The 15608-nt window shown below is 44.7% G+C and overlaps 1 protein-coding gene across 4 annotated transcripts in view; it reads right to left on the minus strand.

The window, feature by feature from the left end:
* The window catches only part of LOC119453280 (uncharacterized), a 39583-nt gene extending 26471 nt beyond the window's left edge, over nt 1-13112 (minus strand). For all 4 annotated transcript variants that reach the window (XR_007467042.1, XM_037715309.2, XM_037715308.2 and 1 more), the window contains exons 1-4: nt 12826-13112; nt 5483-5770; nt 5121-5275; nt 1169-1331 (exon numbers count right to left, since the gene is read on the minus strand). Coding sequence is in view for 3 of the 4 variants with exons in the window: in XM_037715309.2 (XP_037571237.1) it covers nt 1169-1331; nt 5121-5275; nt 5483-5770; nt 12826-12934 (715 nt within the window). In the remaining variant the exon portion in view is untranslated. The remainder of the gene's footprint in view (nt 1-1168; nt 1332-5120; nt 5276-5482; nt 5771-12825) is intronic.
* Nucleotides 13113-15608: the final 2496 nt, after the last annotated feature.

Raw genomic sequence — 15608 nt, forward strand, 5'->3', positions numbered from 1 at the left:
CGACGAAACGGGCCGTCGCGCGAACAGATAGCTCGTTTTTGTCGCTCAATTCCGGAAATCTAGAACTCGTCACTCGTCGCCCGGAAGTGCTATGAGCGACTAGCCAATAGCGCGAAGCCGGAGCTGGATGTACATCAGTCAAGTACGACCGATTGTCGTACGGAACAAGCAAACGACAAGATTTTGATATGTGCAAGGATAATAACGTAGTGCAAGACCTTTAGAAATGTTTATGCTGCTCTTTACACTAAAACACATCAATTTAAATTAATAAAGCACGTGTCACACCAGTTTCGGCGAGTATTTGCTGCCCTCATACCGACAAAACTGGGGAGATGTCGCTCAAGTCGTCGCTTGTCTCGTCGCTCGCATGCGGTACGACTTGTAGGTGACGAGCGAACGCGACAGCAATCTCCATCGCATCGCTGTCGCGTGGAAGATCGCGTGCAAGATCGCATGTATTCGGTTTATACTTTGCAAGGTGTAATAACATACAGTAAAACCACGTTCATATGTTTTGGAAAAATAGACACGAGAAGAAACGTACTAAGCGGGGAAACGTACGATCTGAAGTTACTAAAAAATATGGCAGACTCAATATCAGCTGAAATCTATGTAACGTGAAGCGCTGCATGAATCGTTACAGCATGAGATGCTGACACACGCCGAACCGCCGAGGCCCTAGCGGCCAGAGACACGCACTGTCATTTTTACAGCGTCCGCAAGCTAACGTTTGCGTTCCTCGAATTCGGCCTGGATCAGAAGCTCCTTCAGACGGGGCGGGTATTTTGGCAAGTTATGACGTGTCCATTCACCGAGAATCGTCCCAGCACGAGGCACATGTTGCAGCACTTAATTTTTCCGTTTAGTCAACAACAACAAAGGCTAGTCAGTCTCCTTTATAGTGCTATCGAATTAAAAAAATGCCGGCGAATGTGCTATTTCATTGCTATTGCATTTTAAAGATGCTGGTAAGTGTCTTGAATAATGCTATCACATCAAATTAAACTGCTGGTATATGCCCGTGCCGCCGCTCATTTACCATTTCTTTCTATTCTCGCTACTTGCATTGTGTGCAATCTAACAGATTCCATTCATGTTTATTCTCAACGACTTCTAATGCACATAAGCCAAGGCTCTGTCACAAAGGTGCATGGCAGAGGCCTACCTTTGGGAGCAATGTTACGTGAGAAGGAACCGAGCTTGACTTGCGGAGACGTGGAGTTTGGCCTGGTTACAAGGGCCACCATGATAAGGTTCACGGTATGAACGTTCGTGTCGGTGAAGTTTATGGTGTAGTACGGAGCGTAATGAGACAGGCCGTAGTCCAGCTGGAACAATGAATGAGAACTACGTGAAACAGGCGACAACATCAAGATGTGTTGTCAAGCAAGGAAACCATGGATTCAACTTATGCTACAACTTGTTGGCAACACTGACTTCTTTTTTTTTTCCAGTTTTTTTTTTCTTTTTTAACCAAAACTCGAACTGTACAAAATTAAGCACCGTTTTTCAGAACATCAACAGATATGCACAGGAAGGCCAGTACTGTACTCTGCCTTTCACGAAAACCAAGCATAAAATGCAAAGCCCACAAAGTTTTCAGGAAAAGAACTGTCTCTCTGCACTTGCCAAGTTTCTAGGGTGTCCTTCTACGGCTAATTGTGGTGGCAACACAAAACTTTCAGAACAATATTTTCCATGTGAGCTGTGTTTCAAGTACAGCGCTCCATGAATATCTTCTTTAGCCACCCTTGGATGCAGAGGCAACATTTTTCGGGGCAGCGCTTTATGAGTAAACAAAGTTTGGTTTATATCAAGTCCCCCTTGAATAATGCGACATTAAAACGCACTATGAACAAGGTCAGAATGACGCAATAAAAATTTTGAGATGTGTTTCAATAACTGCGCTTTAGCTGTACAAGTACAGTAAAACCTCGTTAATTCGAATTTCAAGGCACTGAGAAAAAACGTTAGAATTAACCGAACGTCGAATTATCGGGGGTACCAAGAGAACAATATACAAATGCTTAGTACATCAACGCTATTTTATTTACCGAATGAACAAGCAAATCCTGTTTCTACTTTGCACAAAAGCGGTTCGGAAGTCAAAAACGAAAACTGCTGTTTACCACATCCGCTGCGGACGAAACCGTAGTCGCTATCGACGAAACGATCACGAATGCTGACAACGCAGTTCCGAAGGCACGTAGCCAACGCGCTCTCAATCAAAACGAAACTACTGCTTGCCACAACCGCTGCGAACGAAACCACTGTCGCGCGATCACGGATGGTGACTACTCAGTTCTAAGGTTACGCGCCCAACGCGATGTCACGCGTTGCGGCATAGGCAAGAATAAGAGCTTTAAAGTCAAATAAACAAGAAACGTTCCGGCATTTCTATCGTTTTCCGCTGATCAACGACGATGTGGACTCTTCCGCTTGGTTTCAGTTTGACGCTAACGTAGCTTTTGCTCTTTTACGTCACGCATTTGCGGCGCTCCGATGTTTGTCCGAATTAACCGGCGTGTGGCCAAATACGTAAGAATTACCGAGAGTTTAAGGACATTAAACACTGCATATGCCTGCCGGGACCAGAGGAGGAGTCCGAGTTATACCATTTTACAATTTAACGGGGTCGAATTAACAAGGTTGTACTGTAGTACTATCACACACGACGTTTACAAAGGAATGCCTGATTTTAAACTATCAGATGTATATGGCTATCGGCTTACTTGTCGCATACAAAGCAGATTGCAAGGGTGTTAGTTTTTCTTTCTCCTTGCAATGAGCATGCACACAAAAGAAAGCGACGAATACTTAAGAGAACTGAAGCAGGGACATGCACCTCAATGGTTAGTGAATACAAATAACTTTAATACGTAGGAAATGAGACGATATTGAATCACTTTGATGGAAACAAGCACGCTTGTATCCCATAAACAAAGGAATAGTACATATTTAATTTGGCTCTGAAAGTGGTACAAAAATGTAATGTGGTGTCTCTTGACGGTGAAACCAGTAAACCAATTTGAGTGCCGCTATTTAGCCATAAAGCCGCCCAGAGAAAGTTATTTTGCTTGGATACATAATTGCATTACGTGAAATTGCATTTTACGTACTTCTGCAAACCTTTCTGCAAATTTTTCCTTGCATCAGTAAGTAATTTCTGTCTTATTTCCAGTTAGAGCATGTTGAAAGGTGGCACTGCCTACATACAGACAAATGGAGTAGTCCATTGATGAGTCCTTAAAGAGACACTAAAGCAAAGCAATAAATCAACTTAGACTGATAAAGTATTCTTCGAAAACTCTGCTGTCATTAATTACACTGCAATAGGTCAATTATAAAAGAGAAAATGAAGCTCAAAGTTTAATTTTCTTGAATTTCGCGCGGAAACCGCAATGTCAGGACTTCAGTGTGACGTCACCACTACTAAAGTAATTTTTCGTATTTGGCCCACATTGGCTCAGTAAAGGTTCACGAAACTTGCTGCATTCTGTCTTGGGCTCCTTTAGAATACAATGTAGTGAATCTTTACCACTAAAGAGTTAAGTGATACCTAGAAGACGCTGTCAAAATCCATGACGTCACGGTGAGCTGGTGTGGCAACTTCAAGGTGGCGTCACCACTCGCATGCTGTGTTTTTCGTTTTTTTCTGGCTTACCAAGCGGCTTCTAGCGGTAAGAGTGGTGTTTTTGGTATCGTGGAAGGGTAATCTACTGATACAGAAGAAATCATTTTTCCCTTTAAGTATGCCTTTTTGACATGGTGACGCACATCGGTGTGAGCAGCGTTTTTTTTTTCTTTTTTTCCGAATGTCCAAAAGGCATTGCACTTTTAAAAGGGGCCCTGACACACTTTTTATTGAAGTCAGAAAATGCATTTGAAGGTAAAATAGACTCAGAAATACTTTGCAGCAACAACTACTTCATTTTGTTAGGCACAAGTGCAGTTATTAGCAATCAAAGATTGCCTTTGATCCCCATCGCAGTGCACCTGCTCCTTCTTCCGTGCCCTGCATTGCGAAGGCTACAGCGCAGCGGGGTGTGTCCACAACGTTCCGTGTACTGAATGTCACCGTGGGGCACAGCTCAAATTTGGTTTTGGATGCTCACGTAGACACCACTACTTGAGATTTTGGCACCTAGGATGCGTCAAACTTGAAGGCTATCCCTGACCTTACGGTTGAGTACGGTGTCGCATTCCTTTGCTGTCCTACAGTTTACCAGACAGCCGCGTGCGCCTGTGTTTTCTTGCACTGGTTGGCATGAGTAGCACATTACCTTCCACACTTATCTCAACGGCAATCACAACAATTTCCGAGGGTCGAACGAAACGTCCTTACATTGACTCGTGCGAGCACGTCGACAGCGCCCAAATCGCATAAGCGATGAATTTACAGACACTCAATTGACTTCAGATAGATTGTGACCACCTGAGGTTCTTTAACATGACCTAAATTTAAAGGGACACTAAAGAGGAAATGACAAACTTGTATTACTAAATTACCCATCTCAACGCCAAAAAAAGCCACTCTCATCACGAGCAGAGTCTTGGTAAGCCAGAAAAGATGCAAAACACGAAAGATGAGCGGCAACACCGCCTTGAAGTTCCCGCACCAGCTTGCTGTGACATCCTTGATTTTTGACGGTTTCTGCCAGGGCCCAGATAATTGTTTATAAAACTGTAAAAATGGGCTATATTGTATTCTAAATGTGATAAAGATTGACCTTGGTGAATTTCACTAGCTTTTACTAAGCCGACGCCCCAATGCAACAAAATACTTTCAAATTCGTGGCATGACTTGAGTTCCAACGCGAAATTTTAGAAAACTGAACTTTGACCTTCATTTTCTTTTGCGATAATCTATTGTCGCGGAATTAACAAAAATAGAGTTTTCAAGGATTACTTTATTAGTCTCAACTGATTTACCGTTACTCTTTAGTGTTCCTTTAACTGCACGAGTGCTTTTTGCATTCTGGTTCCGCTTGAATTGGCTGCCGCAGTTGGGGAATCGAACCCACGACCTACAGCACTACCACTGATTAACTGCAAGGGTGTGAATCACCAGACTCAAATAGGTATCCGTCTTTTTCTGCCCCACAAGGGGTGCTCACCTTCCAAGACAAGCTGTTGGACGAGTTGGTGAAATAGCCACTGGGATCGTGCAGCTCGAACGTGAAGTTTGTCGTTCGGTTTGTGGACACGATGGTCTGGTCATCTGGCAGGACGTGGCCGTCCTGGGAGGCCACAATTTTGCCCACAATGTCCCCTACGACAGAAGGATTAAATGACCAAAGGGTTGGATCTGCCGACAGTCGTATGTCCCGATCCCAGGAAACTAATAGAAGACGCACAGAAGTTCATGTACCGCATGCATAGCTAAAAAAACACAAATTTTTTGCAAAACTGAACAGAAATAACATCAGGCAGCAGCAGCGCAATGCTGAGAAGACAAATGCCTCGCAGCTATACTCACGGGTAAGCAGGAACTTGCAGGACCCCTCAGCAATCTTGTGCTTCGAGAAGAAGTACTCCTTCAGCACAGAGACAGTCATGAGGTACTCCCCCGGCGGGTGCCTGTAGGCAAGGAAGGTAATCGGCAGCACAGCCTCCGTTCCGTTGGTAATCATCTCTGGCTCCTCTGCCGATGGCACGTTGTGGCGGAAGACATAGTAGAGAGTGGGGTACTCGCCGCCGACCAACTGCGCCCGGAAGGTGATCGTCGAGTCCAGGATGGCGGGTCCATCGTTGGTGACATTCACATCTGCAATGAAAACAGCAGCAGCGAGATCCATCTCACAACAGTGCACCAATGTGTGTGGGGGCTTGAAATGCACAGACGCTTTGATGAGCTTGCACCATAGCAGATACGACATCAATCTCCCAAATCGGGAGTTCTGGCGACTAGATTGCCAATGTGGTGTGAAATTTGCTATGTTACCCGACAAAACTAGCAAGGTCAGTGAAAAGTAGCAATACAATGCAGTCAGAGCTTGGCTAGAAATTGTAATGTGCCACCTATGTGCATTTTATGCTCAAAATTTATTTCCAAGCATCTTACTTTTTGCCAGAGGCCCACTGCGCACCACTGTAGTGACAGCACGTGTATGATTTGCACTGCATGATTTGCACTTTCTGCTCCCTACATTTTGTCTGTCGAACTTGTGTAATGCACATAGCTGAAGCCTATAAACTGCTTTAATTGCCCTTAAGGCAAAACAGTTATAGCATGGCTACATCCTTTAAATGCACACGCTTTATTCAGTGCACAACAGGGAAAAAGAAAGGAAGCATGGAACCAAATAAAGTCTCTCTGTCCCTTCTCAATGCTTCCATAGCACCTGCCAAGCAATTCAAGTAGCACTGTGAAATATAAACCAGAAAATGTAGGCCCCCATCACTTCATTTCTTGTTTTTCACTGATTGTAGTCATACTGAGAGTCGTAAGTTCTCCAACACTGCCATTAAAGGTAATCAACTTGCATGAGAACAGAAAGAGAAGCATGCAGAGTGGCCTAGCACAGGACAATGGCAAACAGCAGAGTTCATCTCGTTTGGTCACAAATTATGACCAAATGTCGTTAAGTCTTTTACAATAAATGTATGGTACTGGTCCACTCTTAGAGATATCAGCAAGCTGGTAATAAAGGCAACATAACTGAACCACTTGTACTTTACTGATAAAAAAAAAAGGCTGCTAGGAAGCACTGAGCCAACGTGTATGTATTAAAATATAGTCTGCATGCCTACGTGTCGTAATTCGGCTGTAATTGGTAGCCAAATACTTAATAGGTGCTCCCTTTAACAGTGGTCTGTATATGATACCACAGAAAGCATTCATACACACGTACACACAACAAGTAACTACTAATACTCCAGTCACACGAAGCACTTTCAAACACAATCGAGCTTGATCGAGATCAAGTTTCATGAGTAAGACTGACTTCCTTCTGCCACCTGTGCAATGAAGCCAATTGCGATCGAGGAATTCCATCTCATTTGGGATTGATAGTGATCAAATGTGCACCCCGCGACACTCATAACTACGCCCCATATTGCATTGTCATAGATTATTCCCTTTTTCATGATCCGAACGGAAACATTGGTTACAGGTATGTCAGTTAAGAGTTTTGAGGACCTCCTAATACAAGTAAAGAAGCTAATAAGCATTGATACAAAGCAACACTTTGAACTATCTGTCAAATGTGATAACGTCTCCTTGATGCCAAGAATGTTACCAAGAGTGCTTGGTAACTATCTGTGCAATAAAATGACACACAATATTGCTTTTTGGTAGCAAAGAATGACTCTTGCACTTAAAGCTGTCAGAGTTTTCGTCTTGTAACCACTGCCTGAAGCAAGCAAAAATGTGTAGACACCACGAATGAAGAGGTTATTGGCGCCTATACATTTAACGATGCTTCCACACAGGAGCATCACACACATACTTCCTCCTTACTAACAAAACATGAATAACTGAATGAAGCAACAGCTAGGCCTGTGAAACAGAGAGTGAGTTAGGTGAGAGGAATGGCTAAAGCGATTATGTGGAGTTGAATTCATCCTCTGCAGATGAACAGAGGCAATAACTACAATCACATTTACAAGATAACACAGCTTCACTAAGCATCACTACTTACGAAACACTGCTTCACCTAACACATTTTTGTTCAAATAGCAATCTTCAATTTTTCCACTTTCATCTGCACATCATCAACCGTGCCCTGGGTTGGTATAACAATTGCTTTCCAATTATAATATTTTCGGTGTCATCAACTCGCACCTTCTTCATGCTGCCGTCATCACAGGAATCAGCCATATAGTGTGACAAATGATACGAAATAAAACTGTACGTAGATAACCTGCATCATCTAAGTCCTGTTCTTTTCCTCGGACAAAGCAATTTCCTAGCAGCTTTGGCACTAAGCCTTGAAATTCTTCCACACAGTACAACAGAAGCAACACACACTTGGAGCATACTTAAACAAAGCATGAATGACTGTATTTGATAACAGCTAAGCAAACAAAGCGGAAAATGAAACTGCGAAAAAGAGCCTTAACCTTTTTACAAGCTGCCATTACTCACTGTAAACGTCATCCACGCTCTCTCCGTCATCGCCGTCTTGAGACAATGGGAAAAGAAGGCACGTACTCCCTTCCCCCCATTTTCTTTCCTTTGCTACTCGTGCCGCAGCAATATATCTTTTTGCTTGACATATTATTTCCAGCATTCTACGCCAAGGCTGCGATGAAGCTGAGTGGTGCCTTGCACAAAGGCAAAAGAAGAGAATGCCATGCGGAGGCAACGGCGGGCGTCTCCGCAAACAGCTGTCGCCCTCGGCCGACAGAACACAGGGGAGTTTTAGATTTCTTTAAGACTGGAGAAACTTGTAGTTCTATCTACCAAGCATTCATGGAAGCTAGGCGGAGGTGAAGCCACATGACCTGTGCTGAAGGCGAACGTGAAATCAAGTCATATATTCCAAGAGAAGAAAAAAATAAATTACCGGATGTGGTGATTAATCCTTTCTGGTCCTATGATTCCTGTAGGGATCACTTTGTTCTACAGAAAATATCTGACATTAAAAAATATACATTTTTTGGAGACGCGAGTGTCAGCAATGCCAAACACAAAATTTGTCGACATTGTGTGGCAGAAAAATATGGCTTTTCGTGAAATTTCACAAATGTCCATCTATCGCATCGTACGTAGGTTAAACCTCTGCCTAATTTTTGGAGCTTGCTGCCTAATTAACGTAACCTGCTTTGGGTGGCCACGAAAAAATGGTATCCAAGTAATCTGTGGCCATATTTCATGCCATTATGGCAAACCACATGCTGTGTACAACACATTCTAGTTTTTTGGAAGTTCTTGAGAAAAACACTCATTTCATGGCCAAAATTACAGCAGGAACTATTTCTTTATTTTCCCCTGACTTTTGTCATTCAGATGCATGTAATACAAAATTTTCACTTTATTTTAAGAAAATTCGTACCAGAATTTGTCAGAAGTGTCATTTATGTCACAAGGCAAGAAAGTGCAGACCACTAAGCAAAATTTTATCTGTAGGCTTTAACGTCCATAAAGTGCACAATTGGTTATGAGGGGCACCGTGGTGAAGGCATCCCTAATGGAGACGTATTGATGTTGACCATGAGAGGGACACTAAAGTAAAATATCAAGGCAAGTCAGATGAATATATGACTGGATATATGAGCCAATATATGACTGTAGTGCAGAAAACTGCTACCAAGCGTCCTGCTGTGGCTCCTCTATTTATATTGCCCGCACCAAAATGTACATGTTGACATAATCGCTACGTGACCTCCCTCTCTGTCACTCTTTGCGAGTGCTGATGTCACACGACAGGTACCATAATCCAAAATAGGCCGCGCCACATCGGTTGTCCACTTTTTCACTTGCAAAAGCTTTGCGCTCACTACGAATGACAAATTCGTTACCAGAAGCCAAACTTTTCTATCTAGCTCAACCTAACATTTTCTTTCAATCTCCCTTTAATGTGCAACCAACGCACAGCACACAAGCATTTTCGCATTCTGCCACTATCAGAATGATGCCGCCGTGGTCGGAAATTGAACGCTCGACGTCCTGCCCTACAACGCAACATCGCAGCCATTCCGCCACCGAGGCAGGTATGACTAAGCATTTGGCCACGCAGAAGTAACGGATGGCCACTTCAATGGGCACTTCCCACTTCAATGGGAGAAGAAAAGGACATCTTGAAGCATGTGCAGGACCATGGCAAAAATAGGAGACAGACATAGCTGTTACAGTGTAAAGAAAGCCATTGATTCAAGTGGGTGCTACCAGGCCTACAGGGCGATTCGGGCTCGCATGTCTGGTGCACGGCCCCACATTTCCTCATTGCCCCGCGGCTGCAACCATGATCCTAGCATAAAACCAGCATAGTTCCGAAGAAGCTTTCATAATATGTGTTGCTTCTTGAAGTTAACTGTAGTCAGTGAGAAGTCAAGAACGCAAGAGGGGCTCCTCTCCAACAAAAGCGTTGCCACTTACCTCTCCCTAGTGCGTAGCTGGTGCTGGTTATAAATCATGCTTCCTTTCCGTGGCTGTTGTTGCTTATATTATTTTGGTGGGCTTGCATTTGAAGTTTTTTTTTTTTCTTTGCTTCCAAAGTAAGGGTAAAGCTTAGAATCGAGGCCGGCCTAGATCAAGTAAATATGGTTGTGTGGTGCAGACAGGTTTAGCTTGATTAAGTTTCATGATAAGAGGAATGCCTAGAGTGATTATGCAGAGCTGAATACATTCTCTGCAGATGAACTAAGGTAATAGTGACACACTTACACAATCGCATTCTGTCCACTAAGGTGACACATATTCACACATTGCACACATATTCACATACTATATCCATGCCATTTGATCTGTTCCCATCACAGGGAAGGATAACTACCAATTCTCTTATAATTTCACTATTTTCATCATTTGGCACAGGCTCACACATCACATAAGACGCTGTTGTCAAACGGGTCGGACATGCGACACAATGGACAATAAAATCACAGGGAGAGAATTTGCATCATCAAGTACCCAGTCTCTTTTTCAGTCGAAGTGACTACTAAGCATTTATCACACTTCAATCGACTAATTCATCTGCCACTGAACTAGTGCCAGATGTATATAGCCCTTGCACAATATACTTTCCTAAGCATCAAAATGTAATCTATTTTTCCTTATACTGACGTGTGCCTATCCATCATCTATTACAGCTGCCGCAGCCAATGAGAAAATCTCTCAAGTTGGTTCTGACAATGACAGCCTTGGAGCTTTGGTCCAGAGACCTGGGCCTGGGAGTTTTGTGCAAAAAGCAGAAAACATTTTTATTTCTGAAAGACTGATAATGTGAAAATAACAATGTATCAACGACTGACTGATCACATTTCGGGTGTAAAGCTTCACATACTGAACGTCACATGCAATCTGCATTACGTACATGTGATGCTGAAGCAGTGAAATGAACAGATATGCTTACAAATATCTTGCAGAAGAGGTAGTGTTTGCAATGTTGACGACTAGCATGAATTGGCTACCCCCTTTGCAGCAAGGGGCTAGACACTACCATCCAAAACCTTAGGATTACTACTGCGCAGCCATTTGCAACTTGGCATGAAAAGTAAAGGTGGCAAAGTGCCAAGAAAATGCTGCAAACGCAGCAACCATTCCTAATTGCAACCAATATGCACAGCGCATTAAAAATTTAGCTGATTATAGGTCACAGAGAAAGCGCTTCATTTTCTAAAGCTGCCTCATTGGCCCGTCCTGCTTCATCCGCATTTGTTTTGACTGTTGCAGGTATCCAACACACAAACTAAACAGATAACTATCATGGTTCGTGTAACACCAATGCCTACCACAACTTTTCGCATCTCTTATCATATGAGCCACACAGATACCTATGTTTACAAAAGCACAAAAGCTAGTTCACAGAAGCTGTGACAAGCTGATAAAGAGCTTGCATTGAGCACGCAGTTTCAAAAAGGCAATCTTTGTTTTATCAGTCTTTTGTGTTTGACAAGTGATCTCAGCTGCACAAGTCAATACACGGATAAGAGTAAGAAGAGTCGGTAGTATGAAGCCCTGCTGAATGATGTGGTCAATTTGATGTGCCATGCTGTTCATAAATGGCAAGCTTTTCAGAAAAGCACGCCTTGCAGACAAAGATTTTCAATTTCGACATGATGAGGTTCATGCAGGCCAGCCCTGTATGTGGGCACATTCTCAAACCACAGTTACCACAGCAGCTGAAATGGCATGACAGCTAAACCAACATCGGTAGCTCAACATGAATATTTGCAGGAATTGAAGTGAAATTTGCAACTTGTAAAGGACAGTGACAACGGGACTGAGACTGTTCAGAGGGAACGGACAGGGGCTGGTGTCTTACGAAGGCAGGAAGTAATCTGGCAGTTGGCCCGCAACTCGAACTTCGCTTCACAGTTGCATGTCGAAACGCTGCTGAGACTCACAGGAGTCAACGCGGCAATTCATCTGGAAGCCCTCGCACGCTCCAATTTATCAGTATATCTTCTATGCCAGACAACCGTATCAGAGGACGATGCGCCTTTCTCTCGACTCAAATCAGCTAGACGCCTCCTAGTACGCCTGTTGTCAGCTGTCACGCAAGGTGCGTGCAAGTATGCTGCCCTGCTGCTTAGAAAGTGTGCGCCCGATGCCGTCGTAGTATCACGGAGACGCATTGCAAGCCCGAAAGCAATTTGCATTCCGCACTGCATGCATTCACTGCGCTGAGTCAACCGCTCAGCCGGTAGACCTCGAGAAACTTTTTATAGTAATATCGGCGGGCGAGAACCACGACACAAAACACAAAAATAGCGTGACGGGGGCTGGGAACAGTGCGTCGCTCGTGCTTACGTGCCCGAATCGCACAACACAATCGTGCTACATAACATCTGCTGGTTCCACTACAGCTCGCAGCTTGTTACCACAGGGGCACGAGCGTCATAAACAAAGCGAGCAGAAAACAAGCGGACGCTAGCTTGTCCGTCGAGCTTAGAGCTAAAAGGCAACGAGATGAAAGCCTACGAAGCGAACGTGACAAAGGTGAAAAGTCTAGCGCGAAGCACAGGGGGGAAACAATTCAGAAACAACCCGGGAGCACCCTGTTTACGTGGGTTGTTGACTCCTCTGACGGCATACATACACGTTGCGGAAAAGAACGGGATCGCGCGGCGCGCCCGAGCCACAGTGACGTCGGAGCGCATTCGGGCACTGCCGGGAGATGTAATTAAAGAAAGATGCAGGCGGAGTTGGCTCACCAAGTGCTTCCGCAGCCGCTGACAACACCCACAGAAAAGTCGCAGTTGACAACAGTAGCCGCCGCCGTTGGAGCAACGGCGGCCGCACAGACTCTCCGGAGTCGCTCATTTCACGGAGACACGCCAACCTGCACGCGTTCCGAGTTTGCCGCGCAGCTCGCCCAGCTTCCTTTGGCTAACATGGGCACTTTGTCGTTGTTAAACTACGCCGCGGTAGCATGTTTCGATAAATATCCGCACTTTCGTCCCCGAAGCAGTCATTCGTGTCGTGTCCACCTCTGCGTGCTTGCGCCCACTGTTAGTAGACTGCAGCGCGCGTTGCGGTTGCGGGCGGTTAGAAGCTTCGTACTTCCTTCTGAACATGGCTTCCGAGATTTCCGTCGCTGCGTTGTCTGCGATCTTCGGAGGCTGTGAGTTGAGCCGTTGAGTGAGTGAAGCCTCTGAGACTTCGCAGCAACAAGGAGACGGCGCTGGCATCGTGAGCGTGCAGCGGCGTTTGCGGGCCCTGCTTGAGCGTAGCCAAGGCCCGTGACTATTTCCCAATTACGATGAGCCCGCTAAGATTAAAAGTTTAAAAGTTAATTACTGGGTTTTTGTCAATTAGTGAATACTCACCAAGTATCACCCGTCACCCCCTAGTTGCCACTTCTGATGGCATGTCTCCCACGGAACCATCCTTTTATTTCAAAACGCCTATTTTTTAATATTACTAAAGGTCTTCTAGTACCACCTTGCATATATATAGGGTGCTCTTTTTTTCTTGTTTTTCCCCTTTTTTAGCTGCACGAACTTTTAAAAAATTGCCTGTGGCACATAGCGCAATTTTAAACCGGGAACTAAATTACTCGATTAGGTAATTACTTGCGCCATTACTGTACAAGAAATCAAGATGTCTAATTGAATAATTAACATAATACTCCGCTCTTCCCCGTGCCGTCAGGTTTTGGAGTTCTCTCCCGGATAGCATGGCATGCCTGTCCAACTATGATTCATTCCGTGACGCCTTGACCGATTATATGACTAATAAAATATTATTTATTTATTTATTTATTTATTTATTTAATTAAAAATACCTTACAGGCCTCAATTGAGGCATTGGGTAAGGGGGGCAGTACATAGAAAACACACAGAAAATACATGGAATAAAGGTCTTCGATAAACACTACCGACGATATGTGAGGTTTTACGCTTGTCGTACCATGCATTCTTGTATTTCCACCATGCTTCGCACTTTATTGTCAAGTTAGTACCGTTATGTCGCTATGTTTATTGTTATCTCGCTATGTCGCGTTAGAACCTCAATTGTGGTTCCGGTTATGTAAATGCTACTGTTTTATGTATGTCAGGCGAGGGAGGAAGGAGGTGGGGCGTTCTACTCCGGATGCTGCTGCTTACGGCGCGCCGCGCGGTCGCCGCCATCTTGAAAGCGACTGCGACGTGGACAAAGTGCGCGCCAGCGCGGGCCTCATCTTCAAAGTGAACTGCGAAGTTGGCAAAGTGCGCCGAGTGCCGGTAGCTTCGTATGCGCTGTACTTTCGACGTTTAGTTAGCGTTGAAGCGAGACAGCAGGAAGGTCAGTTCGCTCACTGCCGCCGCGCTTCCTCACTCCAGCCTTTTGACAGCGAGTTTCCGTGGTCATCGAGCGAGATGTGTTCATATTCACTTGTACGCGCGTGACAACGTGCTTGTTAATTTAGTTAGTAAGCGAATGTTTGCAACTTTATACGGCCGATAAAACTAATATCCGTACTTCGTAGAGCTGTCTACTAATTTGCTATCGCAATCGATGCTTCGCTTTTGGGCGAAACTGTGACATTTTTCTTATTCTTGCATGAGTAACGAGTGTGAGATTTTGGAGTAGCCTTGTGTAACGAAGGCTACATTCCCACTTTTTCTAAATCTAAAATAACAATAAAAAATAGAATGAACCAGGCTAGCAATTGTCTTCTGACAGGGACGTCACGCCCACCCGATCGAAGAGAGAGAAAGGAGGGAGAAATAAGAGTAAGGCACGTCGCAATAAATTACTCGCATTAATCCAATTTTAACGTTGTTCACGGAGCTCACGTCGCCCCACCCACAGATGAACGCCCAAGGTAAGGGGCCTATAGAACACTGGTTTGCATTTCGTTATTGCGAAACATCCACTTCTATGACCTAGCACTTGAACAGTAATGAGGTGTTGCCCCTAGCACGGGGAGACCGGCTATTTTTGAAGCGCGTGTAGGTGACTACATCGCCTACGGAGGCTCCTTGATGCTTGTGGCGTTTTGTTACTCCTGAGCACGTGACGGCGGGTTCGACTACCTAGCCGCGGAGGCCTTAGTTTGATTAGGGTGTGAAAAAAAAAAAGAAAAACCTGTGGTTCCCCCGCGCTGTGGCCATCGGTTCAAGCGAAGTTTTCAATGGTGTTTGAAGAACGGTGATCCATGCTTAGCGACCATTTGCGAGTAGAGAGTATACACGGCCCAGTTGGACACATTTTCACTGGGAACCGCCTCGGTCAACATAAACTTGTTGCGCTCGATCATGCACATGTCGTACGTGACGATGAAGGAAGGACGACGACGGAATGACGACCCCGGAATCGCTTAACAAAATGACGACGCCGGAACGACCACAAAGGCATGACGACGACTGCATGACGATGATGGAGTGGCGATGACGTTGTTACGACCGTGGCGGGACGACCACATGATTTCGGTGCGGGAATTACGTCAATGGTATGACGACGGCATGAAGAAGAGAATTACGGAGTTGAAATGACGTCGATGGCGACTGCG

This window comes from Dermacentor silvarum, chromosome 5 (genome assembly GCF_013339745.2).
Source record: "Dermacentor silvarum isolate Dsil-2018 chromosome 5, BIME_Dsil_1.4, whole genome shotgun sequence".
NCBI classification, from domain to species: Eukaryota; Metazoa; Arthropoda; class Arachnida; order Ixodida; family Ixodidae; genus Dermacentor; species Dermacentor silvarum.